Here is an 18,530-nt window from a genome sequence, read left to right as displayed (position 1 = left end):
GTCATTCAGACTGGGGAAGTGTGGCCAGGTGGTAGTAAAGAGAGGGAAGGTAGTTAAGAGTGATGGGGTGGAACTACCAATGAGCCACATAACAGACATAGAGACCAGCTACAAATACCTTGGTATCCCACAGTCACATGGGAACCATGATGAGGAGGCAAGGAAGACAGCAACATCCAAGTACCACCAAAGGATAAGACAGGTCCTGGAGAGCCAGCTCAGTGGGAAGAACAAGATCCATGCCATCAGCACGTATACACTGCCAGTCATCAGATACCCTACCGGTATAGTGAGCTGGCCAAAGGAGAATATGGAGGCTGCCGATGTGAAGACCCAGAAGCTCCTCACAATGTACAGAGGTTTCCACCCCAAGTCCAACATCGAGAGATTATACACCACCTGGAAAGAGGGTGGGCGGGGTCTGGTGAGTGTCAAAGCCACTTTCCTGGAGGAAACCCAGAGCACCCAGGAGTACATCAGTAATATGGCACCCAAAGATGAACTGCTGAGAGAATGCCTGAGGCAGCAGCAGACATGGGAATGTTCAAGCAGAGGAAGTGCCATGGCAAGACAAGACCTTGCACAGGATGTACCATCGACAGATAGCTGAGGTGGCTGACATTGGGAAATCCTACCAGTGGCTGGAAAGGGCTGGACTACAAGACAGCACTGAGGCACTGATCATAGCACAAGAACAAGTACTAAGCACCAGATCCATAGAAGCAGGGGTCAACCACACTAGACAGGACCCAAGGTACAGACTGTGCAGAGAGGCCTCAGAGACAGTCCAACACATAGTGGCAGGGTTTAAGATGCAGGCAGGAACAGCATATACTAAATGGCACAACCAAGTAGCTGGCATTGTGTACAGGATCATCTGCACAGTGTATGGGCTAGACCCTCCCAAGTCCAGATGGGAGATTCCACAGAAGGTTGTGGAGAATAACAGGGCTAAGATCCTGTGGGACTTCCAGATCCAGATGGACAGACAGGTACTGGCCAATCAACCAGACATTGTGGTAGTAGAGAAGGACCAGAAGACAGCAGTGGTAATAGATGTAGTGGTGCCAAGTGACAGCAACATCAGGAAGAAGGAATATGAGAAGCTGGATAAATACCAGGGCTTGAAGGAAGAACTAGAGAGGATGTGGAAAGTAAGGGCCAAAGTGGTCCCAGTGGTGGTAGGAGCACTTGGGGGTGTGACTCCTAAGCTGGGAGAGTGGCTCCAACAGATCCCAGGAACAACATTGGAGTTCTCTGTCCAGAAGAGTGCAGTGCTAGGAACAGCCAAGATACTGCGCAGAACCCTCAAACTCCCAGGATTCTGGTAGAAGACCCAAGATTGAGGAAGACACATACCACCCATAGGGGTGAGATGGGTTTTTTAATATATATATCCATTGATTTATTGGGACTGTATGACATCAAGAATATTTTCTAAGATGCAGTAAACCAAAATAAATTTATATTTGGTTAATTTGTATTGGTTTTATGTTACTTTGTCTTAGCTTTCCCAAGATTTCTAAGAATTCTGCATTGCAGAATCTTACATCCCTTCATACAACTGAATTTGTTGGAAAAGGGGCTTTATGCCTGATTATTTTTTAAGCAGTATAGAATGAAATGTCAAGCTTACTTTCACAAATTGATAGCCTTTTGATTTAATCAATTGGTCTGTGTCTTCTGTTTAGTAAGAGTTCATATACCCAATATGTAACTAAGCTTAAGTAATATGTTTGCTATCTTTATGGAGTTGATCTGAAATGTAAGCAAGAAAAACAGCTTATGTTTACCTTGCATTAATCTGAACTGTATTTCCTTTAAAGCATTGACTCAGCAAATTTATGGAAAACTCTTACTCACTGCAATAGCCCTTCTGGTTTAAGATGCCATCGGAATGAATCTCATTGTCAAGAAAATCTTTTAGCTGTGCTTGGAATTGATGCTAATCAAAAGGTAGTGTTCAGTAATATTTTCTAGAATATTAGTGGTATTTGTATTTAATCTTAATATATACTATGCTATAAGGCTACACTTCAACTGAACCTTCACATTTCACTTGTTAGAAAATCCCTTATGTATATCTCCATAGATTTACAGAACTGAAGCATGAAAGTTCATATCAGGCTTTTTGCTGTTTTTAAAGGAATAGGTTTTAAAGGAATTTGTTGATAGTTTGGTAAGAGCTCAGTTGTGCATTATTCTTTAAAAGTACAACATTTACACTATTACAGATTAATATCTTTTTTAGATGGAGGTATTGTACATATGTACAGGTAGTTAGAACATACACATAAATGGTTCATTATACATAAGATTTTAATTTTATGAAGATACCAGAAGCATTGCAAACCCAGAAAGATTAATCTTTCAGCACTTTGGAAAGTGCTCCAGCAATTAAGTTTAATAATGTAAAGCAATCTTAATTAGTACAGATATTTGAATTAAAAATTTAAAATATCCAAATATTTTCCTGATCTCTATAAACTTGTTTGGTTTTATATATGGTTAACAGATTTCTTTCAAATATTTGAGCATTTGCCATTATATACTATAATAGTTATCATTGCTCAAAGCTATTTTGGGGTATGTAATGATTTTATGGATTGGTTAGATTATGGTATATTGTATAAGTCTGTTTTATCATACTTTACTAGAAATATTGGATTGTTGATATGAACTTGTGTGCCTCTATATATAAAATTACTGCAATACATTCATTTAATGTTTTTAAAAGAATTGCTCACCTATAGAGTTATATTATAATACCTGTTCTTCTATCTTCTATCATTCTGTGAATCAATTAGACAAATATTAAATGCAAAGCTAAAAAAAGTCCTACCCATTCAAAAAAGCGTGATTTGTAATTGTTTATATATAGAAAATGGCAAAAAAGGGCATTTTTTGTTGTAGATCTGATATGATATTTTGTTGTAGATCTATAGGAGAGGATAAAAAATGATGGGTGGGGATAGGAGCTTTGTGTTTTTCTCAGAAAATGTGGAGTCTAGGCAGCTCATGTTATTTACTGAACTGTGTGGTGGCATAGCTAAGCCTATTGGGTGGAAGATGAAAGGTCTCAGACCTCTTCTCATAGAATCACTCTGAGTCTGTATACAATACTCTTCTTTCTAAAATTATGTATAAAAACTAATGCATAATTTGGACCCTAATGAAATGGAAATTGTATGATCTAATACCCCAAGCAACAAATGGAGAGGGCTAGTAAATAAATAAAAAAAACTCTTCTAAAAGCTAAGGAAATTTATTCTTTCTTAAACTGATTTTTGCCCTTGTTCATGGTTGTATAGCAGTCTCTCCCTCCTCCTCATTTAATGTTCAGTGAAGAGATACATGGAATGTATAATGTTCAAATGATGTTTAAAGATAGTAATAAGGCTTTGTCCATGTAACACCCTATTTTCAGAGGTCTACTAGTGGACTTTCAAGTGCTTTTAAAGGTGCTGGTTGTCATCTGTAAAGCTTTATATGTCTCAGGAGCTGGATATCGTTGGGACTACCTGCTCCCAATGGTATCTGCCTATCCCGTAAAATCACAGAGGGCTCTCTTTCAGTCTCTACTCCTATAGAGTATTACTGTCAGGGCCCCAAAACAGACCTTTTCTGTTGCTGCCCCTATACCATGCAATAGCATTCTCCACAGGTTTAGAGCAACTCCAGTACTTTTGGAATTTAGGAAGGTAATTAAAATCAGGTTGTTCTAGGAAGCTACTGGGAAATGAAGTGGATATCATCTACCTGCAGATGTGGTTGTTTACATCAGATAATATTTTCCTTGGTGCAGTAGCATTCATGATTATTGAATATTGTTGTATTGTTTTAACCTGCTAGAGTTGGAGCATATATATGCTACATTTTTATTTATTTTATTTATTATTAGATTTTTATCTCACCTTGGTTTTTGGTCAGCTCAAGGCATTGAACATATATAATGCTCATGCTGCCTCTTTTCCCCACAACAACAATTTTTTGAGGTGGGTTGGGCTGAGAGACTGGCCCAGAGTCATTCAGTTGGCTTTCATGCCTAAGGGAGGACAAAAACTCATCACCTCCTGGTTTCTAGTCCAGCATTTAGCCACTACACCAAACTGGCTTCCCCTTTTTGGCAGCTCATGTAATTTTCTGTACTTCCCAATGTTGCAACTGTCTGTATATTTCCTGCCCGTGCTTTACAACATTGTGAAATTCACAATAGCAGTACTTCAGCTTGAAGATTCTAGCTTATAGTGCCCAATATAGGATCAGTCTAGTATCAAAATAATTTACCGAATGCATTTTACAATAAAGCTCTTTATATGATGATTCTTGTTTACTAGGCTCTTCCAGAATTTAAGGACAGTATTTTGGAAAAAACTAACAGAGAAAATGAAGATTCTGGTGTTGATAAATTCAACCTTACCACTTGTAAAGCACTTATTCAAACTAAGGTATGAATAGAAATGAAATGAGCTTATTAAGTCTTGTTTGTTCATATGTTGTTTCTTTCTCCAAAATGTATTGGCATTTCATTCCCCTCCAGCAGTCAACACTCACATAAGGAGGGGTTAACACCAGACAAACAATCAAGCAGAAAAACAATATCCTAATCAAGGAACTACCAAGGAGAACCCCCCCTCCCCACAACATTGGTAAGGCAAGCTATTATGTTTAAGCAGGGAGCAAACCCCACACTCACTTGCACTAATGATGTTATCTTGTTGGGTAATGAGGTGTCTGTAAGCAAACAACCAAGCTCAGAGAGCACCAAGGGCTCCACCCATATTGGCAGTCTTAAATATAAAAAACATTTTTATGACTGGCCTTTCCTTTATCTGTGCTATAGAGACTAGATTTTCTCAGCCCAAGATTGTATTGATTATTCTGATGGAACTACCACATTTATATCACTCACTTCTTACAAGGAACAGTAGGAAACACTTCATTGGTTGTCTTTATAATGTAACAGCAACTGTGCTCTTATATAAGGTAAGCTTTACTAAAGCTCTCTAGGCACTCTATGGATAAATGTGGATTTGAAACCCAACTCTGCTCATTATGTTGCCCCAGAATGGTTTTGGCTGCTTTTCCTTTTCCAATCCATGCCAGATTGTGATGTGGCACATGAGAGAGGCTTGTGGGAGGAGGATGTACTGTATAAAAACAAAATCATACATAGCCATGTTCATGTTTCATTGCATAATGACATTGTGTCTCCCTATCATTACACACTGTGATGAATAGAATGAGCTGCCGCCAGTACTCCTATTACATTTTCTAGACTACTGTTGTCTTCTGTTCAGTAGTTGCTTACTTTTTCATGCTTAATAATACTGACATACGAGATCTGTGTTTACAGATGTTTACATTTTAATGCAGCCCATCAGTTGGGTTTTGTCTTCGTTAAATGAAAAAAAAAAACAGATTCAGTCTTCAAGTATAGATTTGTTATATGGTTAAAATGACATCATCTTGAATAGGAGTTTTGAAGGACCTCTGTGTTTGTTTACCTGTGAAAGCCCTTAGGAAAAAAAAGGGGGGTACCTAACTCCAAGTCGTCTTTTTCAAGCTTCTCTGTCTGTTGTAATTTTTGGTCAGTTTTCTCTGCAATTTCCATTTGAACCTCCTTCAAGTCTCCTTTAAATTTTTCCAAAAAAATTTCCTGGCCTTTTGAATGGTATTCAGTTGAAATCTCTGTTGGAAAGTAAAAATTACACCTTCTAACTTCTCCCAACAGAATGGGATCTTCTACTTTAATACCTCAGTCAAAAAAAATCTTTTCTGAAGTCAAAAAAAAATTTTCTGAAGTCAAAAAAAATCTTTTCTAAAATTCTAATAGGCATTTTCCTTTAAAATAATTATATCTGCATTATCAATTTTCAATCTTGAATTAAAATGCTGTTGCAGAACTTGATGTCTTGTCCTTCTCCTTACAAAATGCAGTAAAACATCTCTTGGCACATGTCTTATTGTAGCAAAACGTGAATTAATCTGATACACTTTGTCGATCTTCTCTCTGATCTCATCCTCTTCCCAGTCTAAAAAATCTGACAATGTGTGTACCATCTTTCTCCTAATATCTTCATCTGGAACCTCTGGAATGGCTCTAAATCTCAAATAGAATTCTTTCTAAGTTTCAGCAGAGCCAAATTATCCATTCCTCTTTCAAATTCTGTATCTCTAATTCCTGATTTGTTTTCTAAGGTTTCCATTCTATCATTTGTTTGTTTTATTTCTCCAGACATTTGTTTCATAACTGCAGACATTTGTTTTACAAAAATATCCATCTTATCCGATCTTTCTTCCATCATTTTTTCAAAAGCCATAAATTTAGCATCCAATGACTCTGGATTGTTTAATTGTGAAAGACCTTAGGAAAAAAAAGCAGAGGTAGAAATACCCAATAAAGAAAAAGGAATGAACATACTCACAGACATGGAATGCTGGTTAATTTGGGGGAGAGAGCTGAGAAAAGGAATGGGTGATATATTCTGAAAGAAGGCATACAACCATGAAAAGCAAACTTCACCTTAAAACCCTTTGCTCCTATTTGTTTTAATCTAGATGTTATGTACAAGCATTATGTTGTTTTACAAATGAGATTTTTTTAAAGTTGTGAATATAGCTGCGCAAAGATAGCTAAACAGAGTCTTGTCTTGCAAAATCAAAATTGGACAAATTTACATGACATGTAATATTTAGTCAGATGCAATCTGCCATCCAGTAAATAGGCTAAACAGTCTAAAATGATTTTATCAGATCTAGGATACTATACTTTTTTGGCCTTATTGATGTCCTTTGACATAAAAGGGGCTGTTCCTAAGAGTGTATTAGTATTTTGGAAGAAGAATATAAACATGAAATGGTACAGCATCCATAAAAAAGTATGTAGTAAGTAATTGTGTCAAACTAAATGGTTCTGAAATGTTGGGGGAGTACATTTCTAGGAAATACAAAAGATGACAGGCTGAAGGCAACTGGTCATGGAAGATCTTTTTTCAAAAGCTGAAATAGAGAAAGGGAATTTGGTATCAAAATGCAGGATGAAAGCTATTAGACTGCTTCAACTGATTTTATTTAGCAGAACAGCTTTGCTTGAGACAGTTTTAAATGGCAAATGTATCCTGTCTCATTTAATGCTGAATTAGTTCAGTGCTAGTTAAAGTGCACTAGTTCAATGGTGAATCTACTTCTTTTCATAGCTGCAGAAAGTGTTCCCTGTTCTATCTTATGTAGAGCCCTAAGAAGTGTACTCTGTGATAATTTTTTTCTGGGTTTTTTTAGCTATGATTTTGCTCTGCAAAACATTCAGATATCAACATTTTTCTACAACTAGCTAATCCTTGTGGTCTGCTTGAGATTTCTCAAGACCTTCCCAGCACACTTAGAAAGATTATCTTTTTGTTCATAAGAGCCAGAAACTTTTGTTTCAAAAACAAAAGCTGAAATTCTTCAAAGAATGTGTTCTGAATCCAAAATTATGTCTTACTCCATTTCTTGATTTTCTGTACAGCTTCTTAAAGCCTGGTTTAAGAATTCTAAGCATGGCAAATGTGTATTGTCCCTTATGATCCAAGGCAAACCTTTGCCCAGCTGCAGGAATAGGCAGAAATTGCTTTGGTAGCTGTGGAGGAGTTGAGAGAAGAGTGGAGAGTTGTGGACATGTAGAGCCATCCATGAATAATTCTGCACTCCTTCCATTAGAAGAGGATAAATATAGAAGGATGACATGCCACTACTTACTAGTCGCTATTATTTTTCTCTTAGTATTTAGCCATAACTGCAGTCAAGAATGATGGGAGATGGGAAAGCACTTTTATTTGGAGGAAAGCTATTAGAACTGTTTCAATAGAAGATAATATCTGTAGCTCAGAGTTGAATTGTGGAGTTCTTGGTGCTCTCTGAACTTGGTTGTTTGCTTGCAGATGTTTTATTACCCAACTAGGTAACATCATCTGTGCAAGTGTTCCTTGGTGGAGGTTTGTCTACATGGAAATTTCTCCCATTTGCATGCTTTCTGAAGTGTTTGACACACATTCTATTCTCAGAATAGAAGAGAATATCTGTAGTTTAGGGTTGAATTGTGGAGTTCTTGCTGCTCTCTGAGCTTGGTTGTTTGTTGGCAGATGTTTCATCACCCAACTAGATAATATTATCAGTGCTAGTGTGTGTGGGGGATTTGTTGCCTGTTTATATGTAGCAGCTTGCCCTGCCACTTTTGGTCAGTGTGGTTATGCAGCTCCTCTTGTGGGAGGTTGGGTTATTAACATTGTTCAGATGAGAAGAAACACACTGCTGCAAATCAAAATGCCAAGAAGAGGAAATAGACCACCTTTACAACATCTGCCAACAAAATGGATGGCCATGCAACTTTATAAAAAAAACACTTGACCACATGCAGCACAACCAATACAACCTATGAAAGGGATAACACTCCCATACATCAAAAACATCTCAGAAACAACCAAAAGACTACTACAACCACACAGGATCACTGTAGCACACAAACTAAAGCCCTCTAAAACATCTTAAGCAAACCAAAAGACTCACTAGCCCAAGAAGAAAAAACAGAAATCATCTACAACAGTCCTACAACAATGGAAGAACTGTAACAGCCTCTATGTAGGACAGACAGGTAGAAGACTAGCAGAGCACATCCATAAATACCAACTAGCAATCAGAAGTCATGACAAAATCTCCTTAATCTCACAACACATGGACAGACTCAACCACAGTTTCAATTGGGATACTATTAGCATTTTAGACCAAGCCAAATTAAAAAATGCTAGGGAATTCCTGGAAGTTTGGCATTCAGACAAATCAGCTATCAGTAGGAACATAGAGATATACCACATTTACACATCATTCAAAAGATACAGTTGTGTGAAAAAGAAAGCACACCCTCTTTGAGTTCTATGGTTTTATGTATCAGGACATAATAAATCATCTGGTCCTTAGCAGTTCTCAAAAGTAGGTAAATACAGCCTCAGATGAACAACAACACATGACATATTATACCATGTCATCATTTATTTTACAAAAAGAAAGCCAAAATGGAGAAGCCATGTGTGAAGAACTAAGCACACCTTATGATTCAATAGCCTGTAGAACCACCTTTAGCAATAATAACTTGAAGTAATCATTTTCTGTATGACTTTATCAGTCTCTCACTTCGTTGTGGAGGAATATTGGCCCATCTTCTTTACAACATTGCTTCAGTTCATGGAGGTTTGTGGGCATTTGTTTATGCACAGCTCTCTCTCTCTCTCTTTTTCCCTTTATTAAAACACAAGTTTATTAAAGGTTAGAGCAAACAGCACAATATCAGAAGATTACAAAGTGAGCTTGGCAGACCAGTCCCACCATCACAAAGCTGACACATTTTTCTACCAAGGCTCATAAAATACCTGCTTAAGAAGTTTATCTGAACCAAAGCAAGTTCAGAAAGAGCTGAACAGCCTATTTTGTTATTATATATCTTTATTGTAAAATGCTATATACAGACTACATTAAATACAACAAATAATATAAAAAATTAAACTCTTCAAACATAAATCTAACAAGAACATATATAAAAAGAAGGAAAAGAAAGAAAAAGAAAGAAAGGAGAGGAAGAAGAAAAAGAGAAAAGGAAAGAAGAAAGAGAAGAGAGAGAAAAAAAATCATTTAAAATGTGGTTTCCGACTGTCAAACATTGTAAATATACCAGTAATTATGTTACTTTTAAACTCTTATCTTTGTTTTACCTATTTTACTATTATTTCTATTTAAACAGTTCTTTAATATACAAAACCAGTAATCAATACATCATTTTTCTCAACTAACATCAGATAATCAAGAAATGGTTGCCATATCTTCTTAAAGTCCACCATATTTTTATCTTTCATTAAATCCGTTAATTTGGCCATTTGTGCTAAGTTTATGCACAGCTCTCTTGAGGTCCCTCCACAGCATTTCAATCGGGTTGAGGTCTAGACTTTGACATTGGAACACCTTGATTTTTTTCTTTTTCAGCCATTCTGTTGTAGATTTGCTGGTGTGCTTGGGATCGTTGCCCTGTTACATGACCCAATGTCGGCCAAACTTTAGCTGTCGGACAGATGACCTCACATATGACTCTAGAATACTTTGGTATACAGAGGAGTTCATGCTCACTCAATGACTGCAAGGTGCCCAGGTCCTGTGGCTGCAAAACAAGCCCAAATCATCACCCCTCCACCACCGTCCTTGACGGTTGGTATGAGATGTTTGTGCTGATATGCTGTGTTTGGTTTTTGCCAGATGTGGCGCTGTTCATTATGGCCAAACATCTCCACTTTGCTCTCGTCTGTCCAAAGGACAGTGTTCCAGAAGTCTTGTGATTTGTTCAGATGCAACTTTGCAAACCTAAGCCATCCTGCCATGTTCTTTTTAGAGAGAAGAGGCTTTCTCCTGGCAACCCTTCCAAACAAACCATACTTGTTCAGTCTTTTTCTAATTGTACTGTCATGAACTTTAACATTTAACATGCTAACTAAGACCTGTAGAGTCTGAGAGGTAACTCTTGGATTTTTTGCAATTTCTCTGAGCATTGCACAGTCTGACCTTGGGGTGAATTTGCTGGGACGTCCACTCCTGAGAAGATTGGCAACTGTCTTGAATGTTTTTCCACTTGTGAATAGTCTTTCTCACTGTAGAATTATGGATTTTAAATTGTTTGGAAATGGCCTTATAACCCTTCCCAGATTGATGGGCAGCAACAATTGCTTCTCTAAGATCATTGCTATGTCTTTACTCTTTGGCATTGTATTAACACACACCTCAATGCTTGAGACCAGCAAACTCTTAAAACTTCGGCCTTCAATTGATCAACGGCATTTGATTAGCAGCACCTGGCTGCTACTTAGCCTCTTCATACCTATGGAAGCAATGAGGGTGTACTTAGTTTTTCACACATGGCTTCTCCATTTTGGCTTTCTTTTTGTAAAATAAATGATGACATGGTGTAATATGTCATGTGTTGTTGTTCATCTGAGGTTGTATTTACCTACTTTTGAGAACTGTTAAGGACCAGATGATTTTTATTATGTCCTGATTCATAAAACCATAGAACTCAAAGAGGGTATAATTTCTTTTTCACACGACTGTACAATAAAAAACCTTGGAAGGAAACAAAAAGACTAGAACACATCCCCTCCAGCAGCCAACACTCACATAAGCAGGGATAAACACCAGGCAATCAATCAGCAGAAAACAATATACTCTAATCAAGGAACCACCAAGGAGGAAACTACACCTCCACCAAAACTGGTAGGGCAAGGTACTATATTATAAACAGGCAGCAAATTCCACACTTACTCATACTGATGATGTTATCTAGTTGGGTAATGAAATGTCTGCAAGCAAACAGCCAAGCTCAGAGCCCGCCAATAACTCCACTATTAGAAACGTCTCAAATTTCAAAGCTGCAGTTCCTGTTCCATTTCTGAATTAAGTATCCCTTTTTTGTTTTTACGGAACTGGGTTGTTTGCTTAGCTTATCTCCAATTTGTTGGGAATTCATCAATGTCATTATTTTTAGCTAGCCTCCATGAAGGAAAAGCTGGCTATTCTAGAACATGTAAGACATGCAATTGAAATACATCTCAATATCCCCATTTGTTCACAGCTTTAGAAAACCAGTGGAATTGGGAGGTAAATGTCTGAATTTAATAATAAGCATATTTTGCATTAATTTTTGTTTCTGGAAAGTGATTGGGAATTGGATTGCTGGTATGGAGGAAAACACAGAATGAAGTATTAACTTCTATTTCTAAATTATAAGAGATGAGCAATGTTGTATAACTGGAAAGTTTCTGACAAACTCCTCGTTTTAGTCTTTTGGGGAGGTTGTAACTTTTTAATTATTAAAGCCACATTAAGCACTGGGTTATGACATGCAGTGTCCTGCTAAAAGCCTAGTCCAACACTGTAAATGTTAATTGAAGAACACATCAGTAACAATTGGTACATCCCTCTATTCTAGCAGATACAGTTGTTCTGAACTAAAGTCTACCTTTTCTGGAGTCTGAGCAGCAGAAGAATTTATCTGGGTCCAGAGGTCTGCCCTATCTGATTTGGGCTACAGGCCCATTTTCGTGATCTAAATTGTAGATCATACTTGAGGCTGTTTATGTAAATTTGATTTTCCTTTATCTTATTCCACTTATTCATATCTTGTGAGACTTCCTGAAGCCAATTATAAGTTCTACTAGAACAGAACAAGAACTGCTGTGGGCGCTTGACTGAGAGAAAATGGGAGAGTATTTTTACAACTTTACAATATATTATGAAGAATCTGGTGGCCAGTATTCCTAAAACAGTAGACTTTGCAAATCTCAGTTCTTATGTGAATAAATGAGGGAAGTCTCTGGTGTTTAAAGCCCACAGAAGAACTGACACTAAAATGTATGGCCAGGAAGCAGCATCTAGAGGCATTTGCTCTTCATTGGTGATCACTATGATTCACGCAACCAAAAGCCCAGTTTTAAGGATCCTCCAATTGTTCAATAAGATTTGGTGTGAGTGGGGATAGTGTAATATTCTCAGAAAAAAACTTGGGATGGGATGTCTTGTAGGATGCATTTCTCATTAAACTATTATTGGTTGCAGATCTATGTCAAATATATCTCTGATTTGCTGGCATGTAGTGGATCAGTAGTTCTCACTTTCTTTTCTTTTGTTTTCCGTAGCTTTCTGTATCTCCTGAGCCAAGGCAGAGCCATCTGTTTACTTATAACTTGTTCCTGAAGAAGACTCCATCCAGTGGAAATATGCAATATATAACAGTTTCACAAAAAAAGAGGTTTTTTACTACACAGAGTTTAAGGATGAAAATGTTTAGCAGCAATGTTTGCTAATGGAAAAGTTTGCCATTGTATCACTTTTTTTAAACAAATCTATTACTAATTTTAAAAAGAAGCGTCTCTGGGGAAAGAATGCTTCATCCATGTATTTTATTTTATAGATATGGGTACGGTTTGGTCATGATGCCACTAATACATAGATCATGAAGTGAACAAGCCAGAATTATGCTTTCAGAGATGGCAAATGTGCTGTGCTCACTCTTGCTATTTTGCTGACATTTTTTAAACCCTTCTAATTGCGCCCTGTATTAGAAACATGTGTTGTGCTGTTTGTGTGGTTGATCACTCTTCCTCTAAACCAGTGTTGTCCAAACTTGGCCACCTTAAGATGAGTAGACTTCAACTCCCAGAATTCTCCAGCCAGCATGGAGGGGCTGGGGAATGGAGCTGGCTGGGGAATTCTGGGAGTTGAAGTCCACTCATCTTAAAGTGGCCAAGTTTGGACAACACTGCTCTAAACTCTTTTGGACAGATATGATACCTACAGTATATATGTTCCTGCCTAGGTTACAATTGATTTTGTTTAATCAGCTGCAGCTCCACTAGTAAGTCTTACCATCTATCCTGGCAGGGAGAAGTACTACTTTGTGTAACCACCCATTGTCCACTGTCTTAAGTTTGTATTTGAATTACCTCTTTTCAATCTTTTTTATAACTGTCCTTATATCTCTATAGAGAGAGGCAAGCTGTGGCTCCTGAACCTCTTTTTGTGACCTGAGTGTTGTGATGAAAATTGACAAAATGGTTTTCCAGCATTCCAAAGCAGGAAATATTTGGAAGCTGTACTGTACACCCTAAAATAGGTGTAATACAGCTAAGCCTGTACAGCAGAGGTCCTTCTCCTGACATACTTGCAAAGAAAGAAATCTGGAAATGTTCGGTTTGCGTTGCTCAGCTGCCCTGTTGTATAGCATTGGAAATAAATACTGATTTTTGTTTTAACACAGTTGAGTAGCAGGCACACTCAGTGGATTAAATCCATTTAGGAGTGTGTGTGTGTGTGTGTATGTTGAAATGAGTTGCTTCTGTTAGCACTGCAGAAATAAGGGAGCATTCACTTCTTGTTATGGTTTTCCTCAAGCAATCCTGGGTCTCTGCTGTCATCTTTTCTATACAACTCTATTTCCTATGTTTCATACAGGAAGTCTGGCTTTTAAAACTAGCATACATTAAAAACAGTTGTTTAGGTCCTTTATATTAAACTTCAGGGAACCAAGGAGGAATTTTGGTATAGAAAAGTCTATGGCATGTGGGGCACGCTGTTGCATTTCTTGGGAGTAGGTGGCACAAACCCATTGTATTCAAATTGGTTTCTACTTCTACATCTTGCTGCTGTACCAAGCTACGTCAGCATCTCCTTTCCTTTGATATCCTCTGTCATTCGAACATGATCTTGAGAAATGGGTACTAAAGTAGATTTTTCACTACTGCTCTTATGGAAAGTCATGTGCTTAGTTTCTGTCACCATGATTTGCGGTGGGGTGAAATTGTTTACTCCTCTCTTCTATGCCACTAAGATAACTTTTCTTTCAAATACAGTAACTTCCCCTTGTTTTAGAGTCATTTCTTTCCTTTGTTTTAAAATAATTGCAATGTATATTTTAAAGCTTCTGAGAAATTTTATGAAGCCTTTTAGTCTGCACCTATTGGCTTACTACTATCAAAGGCTTGGGTGGCTCCTAGAATTTTTTTGACCTGCCAGGACAAATGCTACATGGATGCAGCCTAGTCTAACCTCTACTATGTTTACAGTCTGCACAGGTTCTTCTCAGTTAATGGAGAAAAACGTATTGAACATTATTTTGTGTATTTACCATTCATTTTTAGAGCAATAGTTCAGTTAAAGTTGCAGCTGCCTTTGTGTAAGACAAGGGTGGGAACCTGTGCGGCTCCAGATGTTGCTGAACTACAACTCAGCATCCCTTACCATCAGCCACATTGGAAATGATTAGCAACCTTGGGAAGGGTTCTTCAACCCTGGTTTAGTAGCTGCTTAGCAACAGGTGTGTTGAAGTTATGCAGACATGTTCCTACCTCTGTGGGAGGGCTTGTAACATTAATAAATCTAAAGTTGACAAAACTAACAAGTCTGTATTGACTTCTGTATGTAACACTGCAACTATCACAAGCTTAGCCATTCTCGTGAGTTGTCTCTGATGCAAGTATGGAAGTCACATTGATTACCTGTGCGTGTGTCATCCCTCATTGAGTTGGCATATAGCTTCAGAGGGCCCTGGATGAAATGGATTATTTGGACCCTTTTCAGTCTGAGTTCAGGCCAGGGTACAGTACCGAGATGGCATTTGTTGTACTTGAAGATGACCTTTGCATGGCTTGGGACAGGGGTGGTGCAACCCACCTGGCTCTCCTGGATCTTTCAGTGGCTTTTGATGCCATTGACCATGGTATCCTTCTGCAGCAGCTTCAGGGGTTGGGAGTGGAAGACATTGTTTTGTGTGGTTCTTCTCCTTTCCCCATGGCCAGTTCCAGTCGGTGGTGGTAGTGGGGAGAGGTCATGCCCTAGCCCTGCAATGAGGGATGGCTCAGGGCTCAGGGCCTCTCATCTCTCCTCTTTAACATCTACATTAAACCATCGGGTGAGGTCATTCAATAGCATGCGGTGTAGTATCATCAGTATGCTAATGATACCATTCACCCTGGGCTGGGCAGGTGATGCTGTTGCGGTGCTGAGCGAGTGCCTGGAGGCTGTGAGGGTATGGATGGGCAAGAAGTGATGTCATTCTGTCTTACCAGGGTTGAGTTGCTTTGGGTTTTTGCCCCCCCCCAAAATCTGGTGATATGTCATCCTTACAGGGATTTGTCTTATGCACCAATTGCACCCTTTTCTGGATGGGGAGGCCTTGCTCAGTCACTCACACCTTGGTCACTTCCTGTTCAGAATACTGCAATGTACCTTACATGGGACTGCCCTTGAAGACCACCTGGAAGCTACAACTGGTCCAGAATGCAGCAGCACATCTAGTGTTGGGCACCCTTAGGTTTCCCCATGTTACACCCATTGTGAGGGCTGCACTGGCTCCCATTTTCCTTCTGGATGCAATTCAAGGTGCTTCACTTTTAAAGCCCTACATGGCACAGAGCCAGGTTATTTGCAGGACTGCCTCTCCCCGAGAACATCTGCCCATCCCATCAGATTGGACAGAATAGGCATTTTAGGCTGCTTCCCTGAAATGCTGCCATGTAGAAGGACCTCAAAACATGCCTTTACCATAGTTGCCCCTACCTTATGGAACTCCCTCTGGCAATCTGGCAGGGCCCACTCTTTTAGCATTCTAGGAGGCCATCAAGACCTACCTCTTTACCCAGGCATTATGGTATAGTATTGGGAGCCTATGGATGGTTGTTAGGGCATCCTAGGAGATGCTTGAGGTGACTTTTTTTTTAGTTTCAGTTTTTATGGCTTGTAGTTTTATTGTTGTGAGTCACCCAGAATTGTGCTCTAAGATGGGTAGCCATATAAATAAAATAAATCCCACCTCCCCAAATGTGTGACTTTCTTGTGCTGGCTCATATTTAAAGAAAGCCATTCTTCGGCACCCAAACAGGGATCTTATGTGATCCTTTTAACTGGAAAAATGGGGCTTGAATAAGGAATTTCTGCATGAAGTCTAGTGTAAACTTACTGTTCACAACTTATACATAAAATTTGTATGCAAGAGATGGCTGGAACCTATAAACTCATGGCAACCAGTATCAATTAAGAGAGGAGTAACAAATGTTATCTTGGGCAACTTGCAATCAGAAGTAAAAGTTCTACCATGAACATGTTTGACACTTGTTAAAGGGAATCATTCCTCCTAGGATGGCCAGTCAACAGCTGACAGCCAGTGCACATGTTCTTGCCACTAGTGTGTTGCTTAAAATAGCAACCCACTGTAAGTTCTTTTTCCTATTCTAATGCAAGCTGTTAGGGTAGTGAACAGCACCACAGGGAATATGTTTGTTTTGTGCATGATAGCTTAAAGGTACAAGCATCAAGCATTTAAATTGCACAAGCAATATAATAGTGGCAAGAACTTAGTTTTCAAAACATGCTATTTAAAATACTATTTATTCCAAACTTATCAAAATATGATTTGACAATATAGGTAGCCCTTGGATTACAAGCACTTGTTCAGTGACTGTTCAAAATTACAACAGCGCTGAATAAGGGGGACTTATGACTGGTCCGCAAATGCGATTGTGAGCTGGGTGCTCAGCTTGTGATTACGTTGTCGCAGCAAGCTGCAGTCATGTGATCACCATTTGCAACCTTCCCTGCCGGCTTCTCACAAGCAAAGTTAACAGGGAAGCCGGCAGGGAAGGTTGCAAGTCGCTCCTGTTGCTTTTTCTCTGGAGGAGCCCCATTACCCCATGCTCCATAGTGCCTGTCACCCCTCTTCCCACTTAATGACCCGCATGGTCCTGGGGTTACAACAGCTGCTGGGATTGCTGTTGCTAAGCGATGCAGTCATGTGACGTCACACTTTATGACATCACTTAGTGACGGAAATTCCGGTCCCAACTTCCATTGTAAACCGGGGACTAGCTGTATCACAAAAGAAACACCATTAAGTGGGGCCTCTTTCCTTTTCTGAAACTAGAGGTTGACCAAGAGGCCTTTGTGCCCTGAAAAAGTGAAAAGCACAGCGCTTATGACATTACTATCTACATTCAAGAATTATTCCTGCCAATGGTTCAGGTAGTATTGGAAACCACTCTGGGATGTATTCTGAAGATGAGAAGGGGATGAAATCATGATTAGGGAAGAATCAACATCCTTACCTTCCAGGGAAGCTTGTACATAAAACCTAACCCCTTTTTCAAGCCACAAAATAAGGTAACTCTTTCCAAGATGCCTGATCAACAGCTGACAGCCAATGTACATGTTCTTGCCACTAGTATATTGCTTGTGCAGTTTAAATACTTGAAGTTTGTACCTTTAAGCTTAAGAACTGTACCAGTAGATGAGAAAAATTAGATTCAAATATTTATTAAGGGAATTTTTAAAAATATTCTTTTAACCACAAGTCTGCTTTATCACAGTGCAGAAGGCCCTTACCATTTTTGGGATTCATTTTGTTATATACAAAGAAGCATTATGCACAAACTCTATACATTCTTTTTAGCTAATCCTTTTTACATCAAGGATAGACAATAATTTGCAAAAGGGTCTGCTATGATTTAGATGTAACTGCAAATCTCTTATGCATATAAATACATTTCAACTGCCAAAGTATGCATTAAGCAAATAAAACTAGATTGACTTGGCATTAGTTGGGGAATCCAGCTCAGTCATGACTCATGTTGGGTGGAAAGTAAAGAACCAGTACTAAATAAAAGAAACAATCACAGGTTTTCAACAAAAGATTGCATTTGATTCTTGCTGAAGATTAAACGTAAGGTAAAATCTTAAAATTCCACTGATGCTTGGAGGATTCCCATTGAACAGTGAAAAGAATGAAAAAAAAAATCAAAACAAGACTGATACATGATAATGAGCAACAGCCACTGTTACATCCTGATGACCTATTTTCTTCATGTATCCATGGGATCACTACTACTGTCAATGCCACAACCATATTCTAACATTAGTTGCTTTGTTAATAGTCTAGTTTTTACTCTAAGCTGCAGTCTTTGAGGCCTGAA

The 18,530-nt window shown here is 38.6% G+C and overlaps 1 protein-coding gene across 4 annotated transcripts in view; it reads left to right on the top strand.

Annotated features, from left to right (window-relative positions):
- Nucleotides 1-17,108, top strand: part of CLBA1 (clathrin binding box of aftiphilin containing 1) — a 54,152-nt gene extending 37,044 nt beyond the window's left edge. For all 4 annotated transcript variants that reach the window (XM_088149765.1, XM_007420299.3, XM_025164454.2 and 1 more), the window contains exons 4-6: nucleotides 1,827-1,956; nucleotides 4,338-4,448; nucleotides 12,708-17,108. In XM_088149765.1, coding sequence (XP_088005891.1) covers nucleotides 1,827-1,956; nucleotides 4,338-4,448; nucleotides 12,708-12,875 — 409 coding nt within the window. In that variant the 3' untranslated portion in view covers nucleotides 12,876-17,108. The remainder of the gene's footprint in view (nucleotides 1-1,826; nucleotides 1,957-4,337; nucleotides 4,449-12,707) is intronic.
- Nucleotides 17,109-18,530: the final 1,422 nt, after the last annotated feature.

The sequence above is a fragment of the Python bivittatus genome, unplaced genomic scaffold, assembly GCF_059951505.1.
Source record: "Python bivittatus isolate LINGU-HERP-01145 unplaced genomic scaffold, Pbiv_v1 ctg000580_np1212, whole genome shotgun sequence".
In the NCBI taxonomy this organism is placed as follows: domain Eukaryota; kingdom Metazoa; phylum Chordata; class Lepidosauria; order Squamata; family Pythonidae; genus Python; species Python bivittatus.
This window is presented reverse-complemented; position numbering and strand designations above follow the sequence as displayed.